The sequence below is a fragment of the Haplochromis burtoni genome, unplaced genomic scaffold (assembly GCF_018398535.1).
Source record: "Haplochromis burtoni strain Fernald_Lab_line unplaced genomic scaffold, NCSU_Asbu1 Contig_54, whole genome shotgun sequence".
Lineage (NCBI taxonomy): Eukaryota > Metazoa > Chordata > Actinopteri > Cichliformes > Cichlidae > Haplochromis > Haplochromis burtoni.
Window position 1 is genome coordinate 2,092,244 of NW_024582415.1, and position 27,418 is coordinate 2,119,661.

The following is a 27,418-nucleotide window of genomic DNA, read 5'->3' on the forward strand; positions in this document are numbered from 1 at the left end:
CCATTTTTTGTGCCATACATCAGGGAAATGTAAGAGCAGTGAGAGTAAGCCAAAACAATAAAGCTGTGGTTCAGAAAATTAAACCAATGAGCTGTAAAGCTAAGAGGCTGCAGAGTCAGGTGATAATTCTTTATCACTTTATCACCAGGAGAAATACCCTTTACACACAGTAATTTGGTCCAGTGCTTATACAACATAAAAACATTAAGTTGCCCAGCTTTAATGAATAGACGAATATCTGAGATCTGTAAATGACAGGGAAGAAAATGGTTTTATAAAACAGAAAAAAAGATAACTTATAGTCTTTGATTGCGTCTTACGAGCTGTCCAGATTTTTCCATTATGACATTATAGGCTTTTGTTTCTTCTTCAGGTATTATTTTACCTGGTAGGGCGGCGTTGGGATGAGCCTGAACCACCTCCATCATCCCTCCTCCCATGCATCAGGGCCTTGGCCATCCGTGACACTAGTGAAGCAGCACCCTCGGCAGGCTGCCGACTCATGGGACCATCTGGTATCTGTGTTGTCCGTCTGGAGATTCCCCCAGCTTGGTTTACACCACCACAAGTGAGAAAGAGACCTCCTGAAGTGGCGCTACCATCAGTGGATGTGTATTACTCAATTATACCAGTGGAAGGTGCTGGTCAAGAGTGTCCCTCCATTGTTAATGAGCCATGGAAAGCTCCAAGTGCAAACCCTGGGCCACATGGTGGTCTGGCTATGGGCCTTGGGGGGCAGTGGAGCACACTAGTGGATGAAGGTCTTCAAGACATGCTGAAAGTTGGTTCTGTTGCAATGAGCATGGGCCCTGTTTCTGCCAAAGGAGAAAGACTACAATTAGATGACAATGTGGAAGTTTTGGAGCCTCCCAGTCCTGTTCGGCTTGGCAGAACAGTGGCTTTTGCCATCTACATGAAGACGACTTCAAATACGGAACAGTTTACATTGAGGTGGGAATGCATACACTTTCACTTTATCGTCTGGCTTCGTTTTTATTTGTCATTCTGATATGCATTTCAGTTTCACTCTGGTTCTTTTTCTGTCATCTTCACTTATTTCTTTCCTTCCCATCCGCTCTCTCTCTTCTTTCAACACCGCCGCCTCCCGAGGTTGATGGCTGTCACCTTTGTGTACTCAGCCTCTTTCAGGAGCCAGCAATGCAAATAACAACTTCATGAATATTCATGTGTGATCCAAGGAGGAAAGAAAACACTGAAAATGAAAAGCAGGAAAGGGAAAGGGTAACACTGAGGGACTTAAGGTTGGGAAGAGAGACAAGTATAAGAAAAGGTAAAAAAAAAGTCATGCAAGGTCAGCTACATTACGTTTGTTCTGATATAAGCAGCAGGATGTTTTCAGGTGGCTGTTTGTAGGGGGAATAAAATCTTTTCTGGTGACATAACGTTTATAACCCCTGATCTTGAGCTATTATGGAGATCTGCATTCAGTCTCTGCCTCATCATTTCACTGTCTTTAGGGATTTCAGGCTGACAAATGATAGATGTTCAAATTTATCATTCTATTTAATGTACATCCCAACACACATTGATGTGGCTTGCTGTAGTATTACCATAAAATTGTACTCCTACGAGGGTTAAACAATTCAGGATATTTTGGGGAGCTTTGTGAACCATGTTATGACTCCCTTTGTCACATTAGGCTTGGCTTACTGTGTTTTAACATTTTCAAAGGATTTCATTTGATTTAGCTAGTGAAGACTGGACAGCAAAAAGTACTTGGAACAGCTTTAGCTGATGCACATTTCCAAACGATGTGTTGCCTCAAGATATTTTCTGGTAAGTAAGGTGTCTTGAGCTGTTTCCACTCATGTATCAGGAGAATATCAGGATAGTCAAACATTTGTAGTTGTGTTTTCTCACATGTAACACATAGCAAGAGATAGTCAGCCTCAGAATCCTACAACTGGAAACAATCGGTTTGCTTTAGACAGGGCTGCTGCCTGAGTAGAGCTTTCAGGAGACAACATGTGTGACATCCATTTACTCGTTGCAAATTCACTGGACAATTATCTGCTGTATTTTCACATGGTGCAATAATGTCTGCACGGCGTAGTGGTTTGCACATTTGCATTTGTATGCAAAAATCCTCAGTTCAAAATCAGAACAAGACATAAACGTGCCCTCAGTGGGTCATAAGGTATCGTACTCTTAGTGTTAGTCCCAAGCTTCCAAAAAAGAATCTGTGTTAAATCAAAAAATGTGGTTCCAGCTGCAGTGGAAAGTCTTGGGAGACGAGTGAACAGCCAGAAGAACCTTTATTCTTACATGTGTGCAGTTGGACATAACTCGGGCTTGGGAACTGCCATGTTTAAGACACCCAGACTAACTGATTATATATATATATATATATACTTCCAGCAGGTGATCTAACTTGATGCCTAATTCCATTTTTTTGTACTGCACATTTGGACCATTTATGTTAAGTGAACTGATTTATGTAATCAAGGGACATATTTACTACCACAGACAGTCAAAATTGAGATTGATATTAAGCAAGTCAAAATCCTTTTACCATCAATTTACACTTAATGTGATAGTTCATCTTTAACCACCACCAAAGTTTATTGTTGTTTACTTACGCTATTAAGAGATATTTTGGAATGGTTGGCATACACAATTGAGTAATTTGCACCACATGAACAGTTGCAACAAGGCTAGCAGGGGAGTCGGTAAAACACTGGTTATACACATTCAGAGTCACCATAAGGAGGCAGGACACAGAGTTGTGTTACTGGGTTTTTATGCATTAACTAAGGGACATAAAAGCCCTGCCTAGTTGGCTCAACAATAACAGCTTGCAAAGCTGGTAATGACAGAATGGTTTATGAAACACTTTACTGTTAACGTCTGATTCTGGTCAAAATGAATGGTCAGCCCCCAAATATTATTTATTTTAACTAAATTAACTGGCAGTTGGTATTGGCGGTTTGGTGTCATGAAATGGCATCCCAAATCATTGTGCACCTTATTGTTATGCATTTTTTACTTTTCACATCTCATTCCATGCCGTCAATATCCTAACCCTGAGATGCATGCTAACCCTAACCTTTTCACATGTCATTTGACAGCATCAAATGACACCAGATAAAGGTTATGGCTAAGGTAAACACCAGGGTTAGGACCAATAGTTGAAGAGAGAGATAGAAAATCAGTGAAAAATGCATTAAGATCCATCCATCCATCCATCCATTCGCTTCCGCTTATCCTTTTCAGGGTCGCGGGGGGCGCTGGAGCCTATCCCAGCTGTCATAGGGCGAGAGGTGGGGTACACCCTGGACAGGTCGCCAGTCTGTCGCAGGGCCAACACACAGGGACAGACAACCATTCACACCTAGGGGTAATTTGGATTATCCAATTAACCTATCCCCACATTAAGATGACAAGTGAAATATAGTCGCATGCTAATCATATGCATCGTTAGTTTAACTAAGCATCTTAAAAATACAGTTTCTGAGGTTATTTTATGATGAAAAGATGTTATAGATCAGTGTTCTTATATCTTCAAACAAATCAATACATTTAGAATTAATAGATTAAATATACATAACCACCTGCACCAGTTTGTGGAAGCTATCCTGTTGCTTTTTGAATAAAGCTTTCTGCCCAATTGTGTTTTATGTATGTGACTAAAGACTGGCCACTTACGTAGTGCATCAAATGCAAAGTAGACAAGAACTCGTAGGTTTACTTGCTCGATTTACATTGACAGGTAAACAGAGAAGTGACAGCCTACACTCACCACAGATGAACAGCAGTCAGAGTTGTTTCACTTACATTTAGATTATGCACTTGAATTTGATGTGAGAAAACAGAATTCAGTTGACTACAGTCTGCAATCTAGTGGTGAGATTTTACACACTCTACCTTTAACACTATAATCTAAGTCAATTTGACACATGTTCCTTACAGATACAACTATATCTAAAGTTGTGCATTTCTTTGCACAGCAAATGTGAAGTTGATCTCAGGACACAGAAGGAAACAAGAGGCGGCCAGAGTGCAATGCAACTTGTCTTGCTACCTGCTGACAAACACACACAGACACAGAGGGAAATAAATATTCCACCAACATCCAGTGTTATTTCTCTCTGCCATGAATACACGCATACATCATATGAACATTCATGCATACTGATGATGTTTGTTTTATGTGTGTGCATTAAGTGTGTATTGAAGCACACACCCAAACACAAAAAACACAAACTTACCTGTTGAAGTGATGAGATGTGATGTTTTGGTTCCCCCTACAGACACTTTGTCTCTGCCTTCATCGTGGAACACCATTGTTGTGTGTATGTTTATGCATTGTCTTGTGGGTATGCAGTTGTGCCTGGTACTGCTATGGAAAGAAAGTGTATGGAATAAAAATCATCCTTTCCTTTTTTCCTTTCCTGTTATTTATTGTGGCTATCTCGAATTATGCTTTGTTTCTGCTTCCGTTCAGTGTTTTTTCTCTCCTAGGTTTGTCCACTCATTTTTCCACGTTTGAAAAACGTCCAACTTCTATTTTACATATTGCACTTATCTCCTATCTTTATGTCTCAGTTGAGAAATGTGCCTGTTTATATGTGTGTGTGTGTGTGTCCTACTTGCAAGTCTTGCCCTTTGCCCAAGCAAACAGTTCAATGGATAATCTCCCATGTTAGACGCAGAGTCAGACATGTAATAAGGCTTAAGTGGATTTCATTCCTGTGCGTGAGCGTGAGCGGGTGTGTGAGTATGTATGTGTACGACACATAATAAGCCTTAAGTGTGCTGCATTACGCTGAGGTGATGTGATTATGATAAACTGCTGAAGAGATGGAGGGACACGGAGAGAAAAGGAGTGAGAGAGACATACAAGAGTGAGAAATATTAGAAAATGGAAGAAATGAAAAAGAAAATTATTAGAAAAGTCTTAAGAGAAATGGGTAAGAAGGTAAAGCATTTCACTTGCCTTTCTTCTTCGTACTTCTGAAAAATTAACTAAGAATAAGATGGAAGGACCAGTGACAAGAGGCAGCATGTGTTAACTAAATTGGACTGGGCATCCTTCCTGTATCAACTGGCCTTGAGCTTGTAGTCTCACATAACCATACATGATTCTGTCAGTTTGGGAAGAAACTACATGTCTACAGACAATGAGCTCAAACTGTCTAAAAGTGTGGTACTGATTAAGTTATACTGCCAAGTTTTCCTCCTCCAGTTCTTTTTTCCAGTCATAGCTTTTACTGTGGTCATTTTAAATGTTTCATTTTTCTACTACTTTGACTACATTTAAACAAAGTTAAAGGTTCCACCAGATACATCTCTGTTATCACTCAACTTCTCTTTGAACATCCAATGTGGTTTTAAAATAGATAGCTCTCGGTGTGTAATGTTGTTACTACCATGCTGCTTTGAGTTCATTAATATCCTTTTATGGACTAAGAAGAAAATTAGAAGTAAAATTCTATCCATCCGTCCATTTTCTTCCACTTATCCAATTCAGGGTCACCAGGGGGCTGGAACCCAGTTGGCTCTTGCTCATATTTTAAACATAACTAGCAGCCACTTTCTCATCATTCAATTTTCAAGTAGTCAGTTTTTTTTTAATATTAATTTTTTTTTCAAAATATAAAAAATACTGTTGTGTAGAAACAGACATTTGACAAATGTTTTTCTCAAACTCCCCTTCACAGAGCAACTGTCTGCTCATTAACCATGTGACTGAGTGAAACGAAACATCATCAATTAACAGAACAGACATGCTAGATGAATTTCTAATTAGTTTTTGACACGCGCAAGCTTGGGCTTTTATAAACAATCAAAGAACTCTGTGATAATGGGTCAAGCATAAATTGACTCTTGGACTCTTTGTGCCTTAGCCTGTATTTCTGAAAGGCAAAGAGGAGAACATGGGGAGGAGAAAACACCTGAGAAAAGAAGCCAGTCTGTTTTTGTGCTCATTGTGTTATTCTTTTTACAAATTCGAGATGGGTTGTTTGTCATAAGTTTTTTTTCTCTATCTTGTTATGTCCCTATTTTTCACTTCCATCTTATTAGCTGCACATTCATTTAGGTAACTCATCTTCAATGCTGTGCTCGCTGACGGGTTTCATTTCTTCACTCTGGGCTTTTTACCTCTTTCTTCCAGCATGCTTTTTGTTAAATGGCACATCCTTAAAATGATACAATGAGGAGACCAAGGTCATATGTATCAAATCAGAAAAAAGAGAGTGTTATGTAGACAGCAGAGGTGAACATTGTCTGTTTTTGATCACGCAATCTGTGCTATGGTGTTTCTAGGTGTTTTTCCAGTGTCTACTGGTCTTCAAGTTTGTTTCAAGTTGGTCTTTTGTTTTCATTTCCTTTACTACATCAGTGTCTTCAGTTAAAGTGGCTGTTACTTACTTAGACTTCCAGTCTATTTGCTTCCCATGAGTGAGAAATGTCTGTAAAATGTCTGTAAAAAACGATTTTTGTAAACGGCACTGTAAACAGTTTGGATAATGGTTGGCCTTGTATGCTATGTTTTTTCAAGTGTAGTCCCATGTTACAAACCTATTTTCCCCAGTTTCTGTGACGCCAAGTTCCATCCTCCTCTGTGCCAGCACCAGAACACATTGTTCTATGTTCTTTGTTAGAGGTTGCTCAACTTTAAAATATAATTATAGGTTGTGATAAAAGCTTGCACATTCTATCTGGCCATTTCCTCGGGATGGATGCACTTTCACAGCCTTGTTTCTGCTGTTTCTTTTGCCTTGTGCATAAAGGCAATTAGAGTTATTGGACAAACTCTTGAACCAACCCAGAGTATATTTTGTTAATCTAAGCTATTGTTGCAGTCTCTACGATATGGTTTGCACCCTTAAGTAACAAATGATACAAATCAAGAACTTACTTTTTAATTGATTAAATCTGAGATCAGCAGAACAGAAAATTGCTCAAATAAAAAATAAAATCAAACCAGGCAAATTAGTTAGAATCTCTTAGCTTACTAATCAGTGACAGCATTGCCTGTAACTTCAAAAGGCGGAAAATCAGGGCAAAACTTGATGATGAATTCATGTTCGGCGCAGCTCCAATTCAGTCAGCATTCAGCGAAAAGTATTTAATATCGTCTAAATCTGTAGAAACCCTTGTCATAGCATTTTGATGCTTTGAATCAATGATTAGTTGAGCATTTCAGCATTTTTCATCAGTGGGAATGTTGACAGGCTGAGGGTCAAAGTGATTAGTATCTCCCTCATTAAAAAGCTGTCATCTTGAACTGTGCTATCGTTGTTTGGTTAGCTAATTAGTGAGATGATTACTGATGAGGGGATAAATGCCTTGTGTGCGCGCGCGTGTGTGAAATGTAGATAGACAGCGATAGATTACTGAAAGGGAAAGAAGTTTTCTTTCTGCTTCTGTTGTCTGTATATTGTTTATTTTATCTTAATCCATAGACCAATTCAAAGGTGTGCTTTTCTGGAAATTGGAAAGGAAGCACCCTGACTACTTTTACTTAAAAGTGAAAAAGGTAACAATGAAAGTCTGATCTAGAAACATTTCAGGTTTTTTCACACTGTTAGCCACACTTTGGTCTTATTTTGAAAGTTCAACCAGCTTGAAATTAATTTAGTTGCTTCTCACAAAACAATCCTAGTCCTGTGGTTGGACATACTCCAGCTCCACTGTCTTGTGCAACAGCTGCGAATCAAGCAAGCATTCACTTGGTTTAATTGTTCAGGTGAAGAAATGTTCAAGTAAGCGATCTGGAACTCAATATGGACGATGGGGTTTTTTCAAGTCGTAATTATAATCCAGAATACAATGTGTAAAATGTACACATTTTTTAAACCTGTAGTATGCTCACCAATTACAGCAGTGCTGAAACTGACACTTAAAGCTGCAACATCAACCCACACATCCTAAACAAATGTCAGGTTTAAGCAGCTTTCAAGAAAAACAAAATCCTTTTTTTCAATGACTCAAAATATCTTATAATGGCTGCAAATCTGATTTTAAGAAGATAAATGTTCTCTTCCTTTGTGCTAGGTTTGAGACAAGTATGCAGCTTAACTGGACCTTAAGGGTCATATATTATATGTAATATCTAGTGCCAAAGAAAACAAGCATTGCTTCTTCACTGTCATCACTTTTCTTTCAGCCCTGCTATACTGACATTGAATAAGGTTTGGACATAATAAGGAAATCTGTTATGTCTGACGGACATAAAGCTGTCACTTTAGTGGCTTGAGAAAACCAACATGCACTATATTTCATCTTTGCATAAATCTTATCTATTTTTATTGTGTATGTTTTTATATTTTTTCCTGTTTCCTAGTTTACTTGCTGGTTTAATTATTTTCCCATTTGTTGTTTCTGTGTGTGTTTGCTTGTGTATGTGTAGGGATTAGTGGATTTTTCCTAGGATCAGAGGGGAGATGTAGTTCTAAGGACCAGCTTGTCCTCTCTGGTGGTTACACTGCACATACACACCATACCCTCTGTATCTCTCTCTCTCACACACAGACACACACAGAATGCCGAGCATGCCTTTATTCCACAAAGCTCCACCATCGATTTCACCTCAAAGGCTCTCTCACCAGGATGAAGGCAGAATCAGTTGTATTTTCTGAACTGTGTATATCTGTGCGAGTGTGTGGATGCTTTTGAGTAAATATAAAGCATATGATTAGTATGGCAAATACTAATAAAATTACTCAGTCACATTATGAAGACCCACCTCTCTTCTGGGGACAAAAAGAATGAAATATAAAAATCTGAATATGATATAAATAGTTTAAGATTTAAGGTTGCTTGCTTACAGTGGGTAGCTTTTCCACCTCTGTTTGTGTTGGTCCTGTGATAGAATAGCAACCTGTCCAGGCTGTACCCCGTCTTCCACTATAAAATAAGTAAAATAAGTTCCAGCCAGGATAAACAGTTAACAAATAGATACATACTTAATTAGTTAAAAAAGTAACTTTAGTTCTCCAACTACGTTAAATTTTATTACAAAAAATCACTTTTTTTATTTAGTGAGAGTGAAGTAAAATGAAAATCATATACTCACTAAGACATCTGCACCTATAACTTTAATATGTTAAACATTTTACTACACCCGAGTATCTCCCGTTTTTTCCACCCATCTCTCTGTATTGCTGTCTTCCTTTGTGCTTAGATCTTTTTTTAGTCTATTTATCATATTCACTAAAGGAAATCTTTTACATCCCTTAGATCAGAGATCACTTTTGTTGTCCATTCTCTATTTCAGTCTGTGCTTCTGCAGAGGCAGCACAGCACTCTAAATAATCACCTTAGCCATTAAATTGAGCTCCAGACAGCATGTACCTCCACTTGGATACTGTATATCTCTCTTTAGCCTATTCTCTGCTTGAATTGCCATGCGCTCATGCATACTGTGAGAAGAAAAAAATCCTTCATGTATTCAAACTGCCTGAAGGAAAATGTATCACATTAGAGGTCACAAGTCTAATTCTCCATAGTCACTTGGATATATTTCTTGTCCCTATATACATCTTTTTCATATATAATCATTAACTGTCTTGTTGCATTACTAACTGGATAATTAGACATGAACAAGTGTTAAAAGGTCTGTGAGTTAGGATGAAAACAGCTTCCTTTCAAGAGATCTGACTTCCTGATCCTCTGTGCCAAGTTTTTGGGTTATTTTTAGACTTTGAATTATTTTTGATCATATTTTAATCTTACATGAAGTTTCAGTCATTACTTAGCTTTAATTTTTTCTTTTAGGTAACAACACTACTTTGCTAGGCTTAGATCAAGGTTATGGTTGGATAAAATATGAACTTCATAGCGCTAAATGCCTTTTAACAAGATCGATTCTATATTTAGTCTCAACCCTACAATATACTCATTATGGATATACTTTGATTATGTTTTAGTGCTCCTAATACTGGTACTTATTGCATGGACTGTGGTCCTAATATGTGTATATGTGTTAGTCTGTGTCAGTCAATCAATCATTCTTACAAATTTACACACATGCATATTAACAATTTGCCAGGCTAGCAATGTCAAAAAATAAACACAGTTAAAAAAAAATTTCTGTCCAAAACCTACAAGTGAGTGCTGAAGACAGCTTTCATCATGTTTATCTAAAGGATCAAATTTTTCCCACACTGATGGATGTGTAAGGAAGCTATTCTTTGCTAAGTCTTTAATCTTAACAACATAAAGTCAAGGTTGACTGCTTTGACTAGTAGTCAGAAAAACACATTGCAGCTTTGATCTGCTGCGAGTTGAAAGAATAAGGAACACAATGCTCCTCAGATGAAAAATAAATCCCACTTTTTTTTTATTCTCTGTAAAGCAACATGTCATTTTCATCTTCATAACCAGGAGTGGCAATAGATTTGTTAGGGTGCAGACGCAGAAAGAGATCTTTCGGTGTTGTTTCAGTGGCACATCAGTGGGTGTGTGTTACGAGAGGTCACCACAATGACTTGCCTGAGCGACCTCAGGAGTTGTGCTACAGTACCAAGGTGACAAGGTGCATTCAATAGAGATGCATATGTGAAAGATTGTGAGTGTCAGTACACAGTGGTGATTTATAAAACGTTGCCAGGAAAGTACAGGGAATTAAGTGAAGTTTATGTAGTCATAAACACCAGATGCAATTTCTGACACAACCCCAAAGGGACTTGTGTTTCCTTCCAGAATTGAACCAGACATCTTTTGCTATGGAGCCACTTTAACTGTTAAACAGTTGTAACTGTTAAATATGTTTTCCTTCATTTCAACAGCCATTGCCACCTTTTCACTTTCTCAAATCCCCCTGAGACGTAGGAAAGATGGTAAACTGGTTAACAGTCCATGACCAACACATACACACATCAAACACCTACTCGGTTCTATTTAACCCACACTGTCAATCACTATGTGTTTATTCCCCTAATCCAGCCCCTGCTATCATTCTGTCTACAGCATTCGTCCTTACTTTCTCTCCATAGTTTACCTGTCATCACTTAGCTTTCCTGCTTCTCCTTACTCTCTCTCTCTCTCTCGCTCTCTCTCTTTCTCTCCCCCTCTCTCTACGTCCTTCTATCTTTTTCTGCCCTGAATATTCATGAGGCTGTTATTTGCATTGCTGGCTCCTGAAAGAGGCTGAATACACAAAGGTGACAGCCATCAACCTCGAGATAGCGCCAGTGTTTGTGCATTATGGGACTGTGCATGTGTGTCAGGGCAGGGAAAACAGACAGAGGTAAGAAAAAATTCAGAGGGAGAGGAGCAAGGAATAGACTCAGGGAGAAGGAGATAGCACCCTATTTTGGCAGTCTCACTTCCAAAGTGATTGACACTGTCACTGATATTGTAATTAGCGTGTTTGTGTACCAGTGTGTGTTTGAACTGAAACTTAAACATTGTTGACCTTTAAGCTCAGTTACTGATATGATGATGATCCTTTCTGCACACGTACATGTGGCCATGTCTTAGTTTAGCTCTCTCTTCAAACAAAATATCCCTCCTGTCTCTTTTCTTCGTGTTGTTTCCGTGGCTCTACCACTCTTTGAGTTTGGTTCTGCCAGTGCCGACTTAGGGATGCTTATAATGGAAATGCGTGGCCGGTTATTGTGTTGTGTTTATTGTTCATGCTACTCCTTGTTGCAGGATAGAAGAGCCCCATTTAGAAATAGAGCTCCTCTATGCTGCTCTTGTATTCCTCTGTGCTGAGGATGTACCAGTTGCATGAGTAACTCCTTTTAAACCAAGTGCTGTGTGTGTGTGTGGCCATGTGTGTTTTTCAGTGTGCTTGAGCATTTACCTCTAAGTTACCCCAGGAGATAAAAAGGATATTGGGATAAGTTTGTTTTTATTTAACAAGATGGGGGAGAAGAAGTTGATATTTTTATTCATGAAAAATCTGAAGCTATTTTTTTCCTTCCACTTTTTTTAGTATCTTGGCCTGGGACCCAGGCTCATGAAAACATATTGTCTGTTTTATTATTCTGGGACCCACTTGAAATAAGCTACAGATGTTCCCATTGTAGAAGTCGCAGGTTTTACTGCATGCTGGCTGAACTGTGGCTGCACTTTGGCTCCTACTCCAAAAGGGAATTATTGTGGAACACATTATGTGTTGTGTAGCAGGATAAGTGTGATGTATGTATATGTATAAATGTATATATATGTATATATATTAGTGCACTCTCTCTGTCACTCTTTGGGAGGCACTTCAAGTCCTTGAAACAAGGAATGTTTATCATCGTCCATAATGTGTTGATTGGTTCAGCTGCCCGTCACTACCAGATCAACTGCCCATTTGCGCATGTGCGAAGGTAACTCGGACAAACTGCCTGAAATGCGTTGACAGAAACATTTCAGGGATTTTGAGTCATTCTGCACTCCAGATGCGTTAATTGCGTTAAAAATTTGATTTGGCGTTGATTAAAAACAGCACAGTGTCAAAGCCCCTTTTCAAAAACCAAAAACCAAAAAAAGCAGGTCGTCATTGCTTTTTAGTAAACGGGAAAAACAACGGGAGGAAAAATATGAAAGCCAGTGGATACTAATTTGGTGGGCCAAAGGCACTCTTGATATCCACACTCATTTGATATTGGTACAGCTTTTGCAACACTAATTTTTGCAAGCTTTAATTGGGACTGAGCTTCAATAATTTGTCTCTCATCCTCTCACCTGTCTAAGACATTTGCAAAACTTCTTCAAATAATACGACCCACCCTGGTACTCTGCCACAGAGATACAATGCAAAAGCCAAAAGTCACTACATTTCCAGTAATCCTTTAAGGACTTCTGCCAGAAGGCCTATTGTTATAAATTGTTTTGCTGTTTTCTTTACTCACTTTACTCATGCAATGAAGAAAGCTTTAAACTGGATCTGTGAATGCATTTTTATCAGAAAAGTGTACTTCTTTCTGTGCGCTGTTATCTACAAGGTCCTCCATTGTTGTGGAATCATTCCATGCTTCAGAGACTTTCTGGTGGAAATAGTGCGCTCATATGGTCAACATTTCATATGTATTTTCTTTCTGTTCATTTTTAATTTATACAAACTTGCTCCTCACAGTACTTATTTCCCTTTTAGTATACCTTCCTTTTCTTTCTGGACTCTCATCTTGAAGGCTACTGTTCGTGTGTGTGTGTGTGTGTGTGTGTGTGTGTGTGTGTGTGTGTGTGTGTGTGTGTGTGTGTGTATGTGTGTGTGTGTGTGTGTAAAATATATAAACATGTTTACACGGCCATGGTAAGGGGACACACCTCCTTTTCAGTAGCAAAAAATAATTCCCTGTACTCAGACTTTGCCACGCAGTCCAAAGACATGCAATTAGCAAGGTTAGGCTAACTGGTGATTCTAAATTGCCCATATGTGTGAATCTCAGTATGAATGGTTATCTGTCTCTGTGTGTTACCCCTCTCTCATAAATGAACCTGTGTTACATAGAGTCTGTAATCCTGGACTCAGTGTTGTGTTTCATGGTTCTTCATTTGCTGATATTTTACTTGTTATTTTCTCTTTTTCACTGCATCTTCTAAAACAACACGTGGAAACATACTGTATATTTCATATGTGGAAACACTGTTCTCCAGACCAGATTTTGGTGAAATGACCAACTCTTAAACATATACCTCAGGGGTATCATTTAAAAATATAGTGTATGCACAAAACAAGGTTAGAAAGATGTGCACATCTCTGCAAACCACCTTGGCATTTCTAAAAACAAAAGATGGAAAAATGTGCGCAATTGCACAGACAGTCTTACCCATAAGCATAACCCTATTTGGAGATGTAAAAACTGGCAATGTGGATGCTGACGTGGTGAATTGAAGTCAAACTGTAAAATTAATTTTGAGGAATTGTTTTACATAATGCCTTAACTAACACACATGTCACGTTTTTACTTGCAGATCCATGTTATCATAAACATTCAAATCAGCAGCACAGACCTATTAAATTCTGTGCACCATTTCGCTCTCTCCTTATCACATTCCCAGTCCTGGAGGGCAGAGGAGAAATCTGGACTGTATGCTGCCGACACTCTTGGTCCGTATCTCCCTGCAGCTGAAATGCAGGATGTGGCAGTATTCAAGAAATTTGGCTTGGCATTTTCTGATGTTGAATGATCCTTGGACAGCACAAATATCAGTTGAAATCCGAAGTGAAAAACCAACCAAGAGCTGCAGAGCAGAGCATGTTGTAATTGTTTTCAACATCATATATTCTACTTCTTTCAGCTGTGCCTGTTAGGGCTCATCACAGTGGATCATATGACACCATCTGACACTATCTCTAGCATCCTCTTCTGTCATACCAACCCTCTGCATGTGTTCCTTTACTTCATCCATGAACCTCCTTTAGTTCGTCCTCTTTTGCTTCTCGTTGGTAGCTCCATCTTCAACACCCTTTGTCCAACATACCCCGTTCGTATTCTAACCCCTTTTCTTGTATTTATCCATAAAACCAAGCACAATCTTAGTTTTCATATATATATATATATATTTTTTTTCTTTTTTTCATTTTTTTTTTTTTCATTTTAGTTCTTAGTTAATTTATTAAGTAAAATCTATGCTGTGAACATGACTGCTGTCATGCATATGAGCTTCCAGACACCATGGTGACTGCCACAGGACTATGTGAATTGCAGACTTGAAATAAAATCAGTGACAACTTTCATGCAAAAATTATACTGGAAATTTTCATGATGATTAGGGAAAGATCACCATAAAAGCTTGCGTTGTTTATTGATTAGTCTGATGTAAGTAGTGCACAGACTCACGTGTGTAGTTCAGCGGGGCTGCTGCACCACCAGAGAACAAAGAAACTGGAAGAACCATCAATCAGTGACCGTCTTTGTTGTGTTTTCTATTGTTATCTTATTCATGTTTGGTGTGGCTGTAGCTCAGGACGTACAGCAGGTCATCTACTAATCGGAAATATCCTCGGGCAAGATAATAAACCAAAGCTTTTGTGAATGTTAGATAGAACACACTTAAGCATAAAACAGTACTTGTATGGATAGGTGAATAAGACATATTGTATAAATCACTTTGAGTGCTAAGGTAGAAAAATGCTATATAAGAACCAGTCCATTTATTTCTGTGCATCAGTATCCACACGACGCTTTAAACCGACAGTCTAAGGTAGAACGAGTGTGGGTCATGAGGCTGATCCATTGCTCAGGTAGACTGAGGATATTTCTCCCATGCTGGCTTTTCCTCATTGGCTTCCTGTTAATCAAATTTAAAATCCTTCTACTCTCATGCAAAATCTTGAATAATGAAGTCCCAACTTATCTTAAAGACTTTAAAGTAACATTTCACTCCAATAGAGCACTTAGGCTTTCAGCTTCAGCTTTCAGGCCCCTGTGGAACACTCTGTGGAACCAACTCTCAGTTTGGATTTGGAAGACAAACACCTTATCTACTTTTTTAGACTAAACTTAAAACTTTCCTTTTTGATGAAAATATATAATTAGGGTTGGATCAGATGACTCCCTTAGTCGCAGCACAATAGGCCTAGGCTCCTGCGGCCTTCCCATGATGCACTCAGTGTTTCTTCTTCACTCACCTTTTTTCACTCACTATGTCTTTATACATCACTTTGCATGTAATAATTATTTATCATTCATCTTTGGCTCTCTTCCAGAGCGTCTTTTGTCCCATCTTTCTCTCCGCACCAGAGACAGTCACAGCAGATGGCTGCCCCTCCCTGAGTCTGGCTGTACTGGAGGTTTCTTCCTGGATAAAGGAAGTTTTTCCTTCCTGTTGTCACCAATTGCTTGCTCATAGAGGGTTGACTGATTTTTAGGGTTTTCTCTCTATTGCTGTAGGGTCTTTACCTTACAGTATAAAAGAACATCAGGTAACTGTTTAAATTACCTATATTATATAGCTTTTATATTACAAAAAAACAAAAAGGCCAAGAACTTGTCCTACAAAATTCTACAATTGGGAACACACTCACTCCTTCTTTTTATTTCTTTACTTTTATTTTTAAATTCTTGTATTTCAGAATTTAAAAACATGTACTTGGGAAATAGAAAGACACGTTTTGACCCCTTTTTTCCCCTCACAGAAGAACCCTATTTGTGCTTGATGAAGTGTGACTGTGCCCCTCTTTCCTTTTCAGTAGCAATTCAGCTATTGAATGGCTGTCGTACTTACCCACTGAGCCAGTGAACACCATCAAAACTACAGCATTTTTTTTTTCACACATATGATTGCTTACCTACCATGGCAGTAATAGGCTATGTGTTGTTGCAGAAAATATATTTCCAACACAGTAGACAAAAATAAACCTGCCGAAATGTGTTCCGTCTTGGTTGTAGTGACACGTTTTTTTTAGATGTCTCTCCAAAGAAGAAGCTATTATTTCAGGCAAAAAATTCAATAAATAAAGTGATGGTTGAGTGCTTAAAGTTCAGCTAATCTGGACTCAAAATTTCCCATCAAACTTCTCCAGTGATGTGTATGAGTTTGATTCTGAGCTGTGCAATCACCGAAGATGCCCGCCCGGAAAATAAGGCTGTTACTCTTTATTCCAGGCATGTTCCACCCCTATAGATTAGATACAGTTTGATGGACCTTCACAATAAACAATTCCTTGATCCTTGATCACACAGTAAAAAGCACTTTTTACTGTTTTTCTATTCTTTCTTGACTTTAAACTTCTGTATGCTATCTTTGGAAGTGCTCAAGAATAATCTGCCACAGGTTACTGTTGCTGTGACCCTTATAATCCAGGGGTGGCTTGTAATATTGTGATCGGGGAAATTCAAGCTTGCTCTACTATTCCATTCATTGTCAAATCACTCTGGATAGGAGCTTCACACACTGTAAATGTGTAAAACTTTAATGATCATGTTACTTATTAATGAAGGAATTGAAGAGCCTCTGAAGTCCCTTTAGATTTCAGAATGAGCCGGTTCCTCAGGGAACAGCAGGCTGTCTTAACTCTTCCCACACTTTAGATTCTTCTGTCAAACCTGGTAGTACAGCATGTCATACCTAAATGCAACATGAAACTAATTTTAGAATTTGCAAATGCTCATTTAGTTAATATGTAGCAGATTTAGCATTTCAAAGAACCATTAGAACTGCTTCATTAATGTCATTATTTTCTTTATGCATTTTCTTTATGCATTTCCAATCCATTTCATTTAAAGTTCAAAGTAGGGAAAGCAAAGATGTCAGTTCATGTTATTGTTGTACAGCTAGTTATTTTGGTCCCTTTCTGCGTCTCTATCCATTGCTATTATACTGCACGTTTATTGCAAGGCAGTGTGATCGTTAAGGGCAGTTAATTGCTGAACTCGAACTAAAAACACATTTTAAACAGATGCTTCTCCTTGCTGTAGTATGGTATGAATACATGGCTGGCTCTATGATTGACCACCATGATTCATGTTTGCTCGTTTATCAGTGCTAATTTGCCAGGCTAATCTCCCCATTAAGCTCAGTGAGAACATTAGCCTAGCAAATTAGCACTGATGAATAGGCTATTATTCAAAGCAAAATCCCCACTTCTACCCACTTGTCTCATTTTTTTTGTTTTTTTATTTCTTCCTCTTCAATCCCTCTCTCTTTCCTGTCATTTTTTATTTAATTTTTTATGGTTCATCGTTTCCCTTAAGTTTTTTCAGGCTTTGCTTTGCTTTACAACTCAGTATACTGTATAGATTTTTAAAAAAGAGTTCCAAAACTGGCAAAGACGCAGAATGAATAAATAGGATGTTCTACAATTTCATTTTAGGCCATGTGTATGAAAGGGATATAACACTGTAAATGGATGTTAAACACATTTGTTGGAGCAGCTTGTTGGAAAAACAAAGGCATCAGAGATGCCTCCAGTCTTTACTCCATTTTCTGCTGTCTTTTCTTCTCCCCTGTAAAACCCCCCTCAGTTCTAATCTTAGCAGTACTTAACGAAAAATGTTCCAGCTTACACACATTCAAACAAATACACATTCTTCCAAACACATACACACAAAAACACAGTGATTTTTTTTTTAAAGTAGCGTGTGTTACATGGTTTGATCTCCTTTATGATCTTTGGCTCTGAATGTAGCCTCAATTCTGTGTTGTATTCCAACCCCTATAGAGGAAAACCACAGAGCTCCAGGGCTTGCAAAGCTTTGTTTGCTTGTATCTCTCAGGGAAGAAGAGAATGAAAGAGAAAATTAAGAGGGGAAATGGAAATATGGGGACAAGAAGGAATGAGTGAGAAAAGACAAAAATTAAAGAATAGGAAACGATAAATAGTTTGCCATCTATCCTGTTTATTTTGTTGTCTATACTTAATCTGTAGCTCACTTTTTGTCTTTCTCATGTTATTGACTGTTTCAACCATGCTACTGCCTACTCTGTTTCACTTAATAATATGAGTTTATCATTTGTGTTATAGAGTCAGATAATTAATATAAGCAGCCATATTGTGATTAGTTGCCTCCTCTTTATCTGCCCATAAAGCACAATATGCAAAGACACCTTACACACACAGTTAGGCACAGATGCTCCTGCACTCACACATACATGCACATATGTACACACACAGATTTACAAGTATTTCGATGAGTGGCCTATAAAGTGTTAAAGATTTTTCACCATGATTTGATCTCAATATCAGTTCCTTAATTTAGACTTGTGGCTTTCAATGGATTTTAAGTCTTAAAAAACACCCTCTGTATTTCTCAGTTGTATAACATTCCCAGATGTCACCGAGGGCCACAAAATGTCCAAATGTAGAACAATGCAGTAGGTAATAAAACAATCTGAGGCAATCTGATGAATTTAATTTGTACTTGATACAAAAACACTATGCTAGATCTCTGCCAGCATGAAGTAAATGCCTGAAATAATGCAAGTTAATTGCTTCAGGTCAGAGGGAACTCTCTAAACTGGGTGCTAAGGAGTGTGAGCAAAATCACTTTGCAGAAATAACAGAAGGCGGGAAGAGGCTAACTTTTGTTGAATTCCTGAAGGAGGGAAATGTAATGGCGTGCCTGTTAAATCTCTTCTGGTGTCTTCAAACCTAGTATCCAACAAAAGCATGAAGCAGAGCTGTCAGGCCACCGCAGGACACAATAATATTGTCACATTGTGCCTAATCTGTTCAAAAAGAGGGTTTCTTAATCAATTTTATCCAACTCATGATGTTTTCTTCACACTGGAGAAGTCATTTTGGTGTTTAAGCCTTTAATCAGCACTGATTAATAACACAATTGGAAAATAATGAAAAAACAAACAAACAAGAAAATAATAATCATAAACGACCCACATGAGATAAGAACCCCAATCTTCTGGGTTAAACAAACACTCTCATATATGTGATCTATGATCTACTAGCCATATCTATTGTGTGATATCAAACATTTATACAACAATTTATACAAATCAACATGCAATGTTAAAGATAAATTTTACACAATTTTTGTTTGTTAGAGTTTTATTTATTGTATTTCTCATAGTTAACTCATCTCTGGGGATGTGACAGAAGGTTAGTGAATGTTTGGAGTATTTTAACATCACCCATCCATTTTTGACAACCCAGCAGGGGGTATTCTTGAGTCCAAGCTGTATGTCTGGCTTGTGGGTCACACCTCTTGATCACAGCTCCCTGATGGCTTTCTTCGTGTGCAGTCTTGTGTCACCGAGAAACTGAAAGCCCTGCAAACTGGCAGGCAAAGACCAAGTTTTATAGGTACAGAATGCACTCATCATCCTTTGCTATTGCCTACCAGGCTTGTGTTCTTGGCTCTACGTCTTCTCTGAAGCCTCCTCTATTATTATATATTTCTGCAGAATCACTTGCCAAGATGTTTTAGACTTGCTGAGTGGAGTATCTGTGCGTTGTTTTGAGAAGATGAGATGTGTCTGTAGATCTTAGTAAACTCAAATTCTCAAAAAAAGTTCCTAATACAACATGTAATTTTGCCATTTTTAAAAGTCTGTAAATAATAACTTTAACTCAAGACAGGCAAGGTACGTTTTTGTCCTTGGTTTTGCACAAAGAACAGAAGTTACGGTGCTCATTACAGTGTGCCTCTGTGTGAGTATGTTATACAGACATTAAGATATAATGGAAGAGATAGAAGGAGACAGAGAAGTGAGGGACATAGAAACAGTAATGAGTACTCCAGTAGAGAGTGATAAGAGAGATAGAGAGAGAGTTGGTCTGCATAATGAGTCCTCCAGCATGGAGGTGGCATGTGGGAGGGATGGAGAGAAAGAGAGAGGGAGGGATAGACTGAAATATTCCAATGGAGAATAGAGAAAGCAACAGAGGCGTATTAGATCACAGAGAACTGTCTGTATAATGAGTATTTCAGGGGACCGCTAGAAAAGTAGAAGGCATGGATGGGGTATAACACAATACAAACTGAACAGAGAGTTGAAAACTGGATTTAAAATCCAGAGATAAAAAAAGAACAATGTCCTTCTAGTTAATGGTCCATACAGCATGTTTTAAAGTCACTGTATGGAAGCTCATTTTAAATCCCATTCATAATCTTATTGTAGCCAGAAACAACATTTGCAATGACATAGTCCAATATTGTAATATTTTTTTGTGTGTTGCTGTATTTTGAGCTTCTTTTGTGGAGATATTATTGGTAATTATGCTGAGTGTCACTAATGGAAATTGCTACCCAGCCCTTCTTCTTTTTACATCAAAACAGACTATTCAGTATGGAGTGCTTCAGTTTAGTGTTTGCTTCATGTGGTTTCAGTGCTCAGACTAGAAAAGCACTATATAAGAAACAGTCCATTTACCAGTCCATAAAGACCCATTGGTAGAAAGTATCAAGTATCAGATGACATGCTGATTATTGTATTCATCAGAGAAACAATATCAAAAGTGTAATTATTTTATAATTCTGATTATTATTGTATGTATTTGTTTAAATGGCCTAATGTAGTGCTAGAATTTTGTGATTTTTTTTTAGTACTTTGTACTTGTATTGCAGCTAAAACATTTTAAGCATTCTGATTTCTGCGTGTAAACAGAAGTGACTTTCATGACTCCTGTGAGCGTGCCGTATGTGTCACTGATGTGTGCAGAAAACATAAAAATCCGCTAACTCACTTTCCCACAGTCTCTCTTTCAAATGCAATGTTAGTTTTAACAGATAGATGAGGCTAAGCTGCCAGGACCCCAGTGGTGCTTTAAGAATTAAGCTACAGGATGTGATGCCATGTGCTGTTTTTGTGTATTTGTTCCCAGAAGCTGTCATAATATGAAAAGTAGTGGGTGGCATCACAGGAGACCTGTCACCAAAATATCTACAGTTACTGATGGGTTATAATGAGCAGCATAGGAAAATAGAAAAAAAAATTGGAATAATGTACTATATACATACATACACACATTTTGAGTCTATAGACATGGAAATTACTCAACCTCCTCTTCTCTCCTCCACTCAGAGCGAAGCAGTGTTTAGGAAGTTTAGGAAATAATTTATATGAAAATTAAACAGATCAAGCAACCAGCATGCAGACAGACAGACAAGCAGCAGTTGCACTAGATATGCACAAATAACCTCATATACACAGACATATGCATGGATACACATCTTTGTATAAGCAATCTGAGAATGTATACATGCACTGAGCCAGAAAAAGTGATAGCTAGCCAGTCAAGAGTTTGCCGGTGAACCTGCCAATCAATTTTTCAGCTATCCAGTCATCCATCAAAAAAATAAAAGTATACATATTACCCAATCGTGTCTGCTATCCACAAGACAGTTGTCTAACACATTTGATCAGTTAGAGATATAGATAGAGACTCAGTTTTAGTAGATATTAGTATACCCATAATCACAAGTATTCTGCGATGGAGACATGGAGGAGATGAAAATGGAAGATACCTATAGAGTTCAATGTGGAGTTACATAAGAGCTTCAGTCAGATAGTCTAATGGGAGAGAGGAAAAGGTGGAGGTAGATGCAACAAAGCCAGCAGAGGGAGTTTGTTAGAAATGTGGGGGAAGAAAAAGTGAAGAGGATGAGAGGAAAGAGTAGGCACTGATAGGAATTAAATGTAAAAAGTTAAGGCAGCAAGAAGGGAACCAAGAATCTGGATGACGGAGGGAAGTATGGGAGTAGATAGGGGATTGAAAATGCAGTGGGAAATGCTATGATGTGTGTATATTCTCACTGGAATAATGTGATATGAGTGACCTATAAGTTATAGATTTATTTATAGTAGGGGATTTTTGTTTTGTTTTGTTCTTTAGAAAAAAAAATACATACATATAGACAATTTTGCAGTCTTCCTAACAAATAAATGTCTGTTTAAAGTATGACGTGAGGGTTAAACACTGCAAGGAACTGTGGCGCTATTTGTCCTGTTCAGCGCTGTGTGCAGCCTCTTTCACATATGGGCAGTCATATCCAGTCTTAGTCAGAAACCACTCAGGCACATAGACTAAAGGTGTTTCTCTGAGCGGCAAAGAGAAAAGATGAGTTATGCGTTTACTTTTTATTTGGTTTTTGTTTTGTTCTTATTTTGTGTCTTCAACCATTGTCATCCCATTACCATGCTCTTATTACCATTTTCTTTTCCCTTTCCTTTGGATTGGCTCTGTATCCGCTGCACTCTTTGATTTTCTCACTTTTCAATCCTCTTCTCTTCACCAGAAATCTTTGCTATTGACAGGGGCAGGGGAGGGGAAAGGGAGGAGAAGAGGAGGAGAAAAGGAGGATAACAGCAGGCTCTATCCATCATGGCAAAACCAAGGGGTGGAGAAGGAGATGCACTGAGCTTGTGCTGACTGCTCACATAAGCAAAAATGTGACAGGATATAACATTTAAGTATCCAGTTTGTGAACAATCAGTTTAGGGTCTCTTGTGAAATTAAAATGTATAGGACTGGCTTTAAAGAATGCAAATAATAACAATGTGTTTGTATTCATATAAGCTACACATACATATTTTAATGTTCATCGCCAAAAGTATCACAACCTCTAATTTAAATTAGTGGTTGTAATCATTGGTCCAGCAAAATTACATGGCAGTTCTGCACACCATTGGTGTAGTGAAATGGCAGAATAACCTTTATTTAACCTTTATTTAAACAGAAAGTCCCTTAATATTAAAATCTTTTTTTCAAGGCAGACAAAATGGATCTAAAGTAAAGCTTAAAGCAGTCCAACTGCATTGCATGAATCAGAATAAATAAGGTCAGCTCACAATATCTTTTTTTTTTTAGTCATGAACCAGTAATTTTCTCCATAGTATAACTTGGGGTTCAAGAAAATATCAAATGTTATTTTCAATTTCTTTTGGCTGATTAGGGCATTCTAGCTTTGGCTTTATTATTGAGTAAAGTAATTAGTGACAAGCACTCGTGAACACACAAAAGCAGAGTAACTCTTTTTAATGCAATTTTTGGGATTCAGTCTGGAACTAATAAACTCCAAAAAGAAATCCTTTGCAAGAATCAACCAGGTGCCTAAATGAAAGTAATAATAGCAATTGCAAAACATTTTTTTAAATCCAGTATCCAAGCATTCACACCTGGGATCTGCTCAGTACAACATTAGTCCTGTGCAGATGTCAGACTTGGTGCCTCAGCACCTCTGACATACTTTTCCTTCTCATTAAGTCTATGTGACCCTCCTTCCAACCAGCAGCTCCGTTCTCTCCCCATTAGGCTTTCGCCATCTCTATTTTTCATTCTGATTGTAACTCCGTACTGCAGTGTAGATGAGTCAGCTGTGGCAAATAAATTCAGATAGCCACACTGAATGAGCTCCTAAAACTCTACCCTGGATGTTTTTGTTGAATGAGCTCCAAAGACCTGACTGATGAAGCAGAAACAAGCTTTTCATTGGTGGCATGTTGAATTAGTAGACTTAGTCAGGCCAGGATAGAGGAGAGCAGAGGTGAAGGAAGCAAGGAGAGGTGGGGGGTAGAGCTGTTATCACAAGGCAGCACCTGGCCCAAAGACAGACAGGATGGGACAGAGACGTCTGTCAAATACACACAGTGAAGCAGAGACATACGCATGCATGAAGCCACACTCAGCCCATATAATATACATGTCAGTGTATTTGTTTATCCACTTTTTCTGTAGTCCTTAAAGGTCATTGTGGCTGTCTGTTTTTTCATCTCTCTGTCATTGTCCCTGCAATTTCTGACTTTTTAATCATACAACACGCTACTTTTCATAATTAAAAAAGCTGATGAGATGCTAACACCGTGTGGGAAAAATTACTGCAGTTTTTGTTTCACTTTCACTTTCCTTGTGGATTAACTGGCTTGAGATTTGATCTTACTTTTTAGCATTATTTAGCAGATAGCATTATCCTAAACAAGATATTTTTTTAAATATTTTTTGTTTCATATATATATAGATATCATCCATCGATCGATATTTATATATAAATATTTATCGATATATATATATACACATATATATATGTGTGTATATGTGTATATGTATGTAATAGATGGTAATATAATATATATAATATATTAGAAATATATATAATAAGATATATATAATATATGTGTGTGTGTTAGTGTGTGTGTGTGTGTGGTATTAGTTGTTATTAATATTCCCATATATATCCATATATATATTGTGTGATAATATGATGATATAATGATTAGAATATATAAATTATATATATTAATAGTTTTTATCTGTGTGATGTGGTGTGTGTGTGGTGTTGTGTGTGTGTTACGTGTATATATATAGTAATATATATATATATATATATATATATATAATATAAATAATGTGTGTGTGTGTGTGTGTGTGTGTGTGTGTGTGTGGTGGTGGTGATATAAATATATATATATATATATTATAGATATATATATAATATGTGGTGTGCGTGTGTGTGTGTGTGTGTGTGTTGTAATCTATATATATATATTATATATATATTATATATAATTAATAATATGTTGTGTATAATGTTATGAAGTATGGTAATATAGTCATGGAATTTCTCTCTCAGTCTCCCTTTTCTAAAAGTTCATTCCTCTCTCTTCCTTCCACACACTTAGATTTTACACAGACACGCACACACCTGTTGTATTTGTAGTAAATAAATAAAAGAAATTTTTAAAAAGGCCTTATAATTAGCATGTTTGCTGCTGCATACCAAGCAGTGTTGTGTATAAATGGGCATGTGACTCCACATAGCAGAATTAGTCGAGCATGAAAGAAAATAAAAGATTTGAAGGATTTAAAGTGCACCCCTGTGCTGAGTTTTTTTTAATTTTGCTGATGGCAATTGGAACCCTTAGGTGTTGCTTCTCTATCACAGCAGGTGACTCTTTTAACCTTTTGGCTTTGTTTAGCATTGGAACAACATTAAGCACATTGAAATTTGCATAACAGGGCTCATTTTTCACTTTCTCTTGTGTCTTGTGTTTTTGTGAAAATAGAAATTCCCAAAGTATTACATGATGATTGATTGTAGGCACTATTAAAATAGTTTTACTTATTCTATAGTCTGCTGAGAGGCACGTAGAGTTTTGATCAGTCACTTTAACATTATTCAGTGCAGAAACTGTCCTTTCAACTGTTCTTCCACCTTAATTAGGAAAATCATAGTGTAGCAGCAGTAAAGGGCAAAATTTCAGCCTATAGTTTTACTGCATACTTGCCAAGCAATTGCAGCAGTTTAGCTACATCAAAGAGATTTATGTTTATGTTTATTTTCCATCATATTGATTGAACGGAAGTAAAAGTGACACATTTCCTCCTTGGGGAAGAATATTCTACTGATTATTTTAAAAAGTAAAAAGAATTCAAACACATTCTCCTTTTCCAAGCATTCAGATACCTTATTATTTGCTGTGCTGGTTGTGGAGAAGGCAAAGATCTCATTTTCAGAGTACTTTGTTTGTAATTATTATTGGATGAAGAAAGTTTCAAGTTGATTGTCTAAAGCAAAAATCTTTAAATTTTGATTGTTATTAATCTGGATTATTTTCTGTCAGTTTTAAGGTTTGACATATCAGGACATAAAAAAATGATATAGTCTTTACTAGAGATGGACCGATCCGATATTACTTATCGGTATCTGTCCAATACTGACCTAAATTACTGGATCAGATATCGGAGAGAAATAAAAAATGTAATCTGATCCACTAACTATCACAAAAGCACCTCACAAAATTTGCGACATGGCGCAACCCAGCTCATGACCTTAGCCAGAGCAGTATGTGTCACGTGATAGAGTGGCTGTGGCGTTTAAATGCACTTTGCACCAGAAAGAAGAAACCAGCGGCTAAACAACAGCAACATGTTTAAGCTTGATAAGCTGTTGTTAGAATTTATTTAATATTACTTTGTACACCAGGATCCTTTTCTACGTAGCTGACAGCTGGTAACTGTGCAGGGGTGGATCTAGCAAAGTTTTGCCAGGGGGCCAGGTTAGGGCATTAACAAGGAAAATTCTGTTGAAGAAAAATGTTGAATCTTTTTAATTATTGTAGAAAAATAATTGATTTCTGTCCATTTGTTTTACACATGCATTAAATTAAAGTTGATTATGTCGCTTAAGCATCATGAGGCGAGGGATGAGAGGGGTGGTTCCATTTTTTTTTTTCTGCTGGGAGCTGGCAGCCCCATTAGTTAGGTTGCTTAATATTTCCGCTAAGTACTCTTCAAAATACCAGAATAGGGAGGATGCTGTAGGTTTATGTTTATTAGATTGATCAGTTTTGCTGAACTATGAAATATTTTGGATGCAGTGTATTTTTTGCATAAAGGTATAACAGAATAGCTTAAGTGTTTTGTTTTTTAAGACGTGAGTATTAACTTATACAAAATGCAGCAATTTAAAAAAACAACAACAGTTTTATTGATTATAAAATACACTATAATCAGATTCATATTTCGAACATAAAAAAAAGTGGTATCGTGCCATCTCTAGTCCTTACGGGGCTTAACTAAAAGCCAGTCTGCTATACTGTAGACGTGTTGGTGTGGTTGGGATGACTATGTGTGTGTGCGGAGAAGTGTGTGTAAAAGTGTCCTGACAGCGCACAGATCAAGTGAGACCAATATCCACTTCACCTGTTTATGTCGAGCTGTGTGTGAATGAGTGGGTGTGTGAGCAATCTGCCTGACAGCATTCTCCTCCTCGGACAACAAACTGTTATGACATGTAGCATTGTTTCATTCACTCCCAGAAACACACTTCAGACTCCAGTTGCCCTTGTATCATTGAGTCTCTCCTTCCAGCTTTGTTTGTTGAGCTAACCTGTTGTTTGCTGATTTTGTTGGCATGTTTGTTTGTTTGTTTTCCCCCTGCCAAATTATACCTTTGCTACCACTGGTATAGCCTATTGACACATGGGATTTTCTTTTTTGGCTGAGAAAATGCCTGTGTTTGCGGATGTTCAAATGTGTCTGTGCTTATTATTGTATAATATTTCCTTTGTTTGAAATGTTTTACATTTCAATTTAAATTCATCAGAGCTG

General features: G+C 37.6%; 1 protein-coding gene across 1 annotated transcript in view; it reads left to right on the forward strand.

Moving 5' to 3' along the window:
* si:dkey-215k6.1 (transmembrane protein 132C) overlaps positions 1 to 27,418 on the forward strand; it is a 261,586-nt gene that overhangs the window by 92,718 nt on the left and 141,450 nt on the right. The window contains exon 3 of the mRNA XM_005924517.3: positions 374 to 951. Within this exon, the coding sequence (XP_005924579.1) occupies positions 374 to 951 (578 nt within the window). The remainder of the gene's footprint in view (positions 1 to 373; positions 952 to 27,418) is intronic.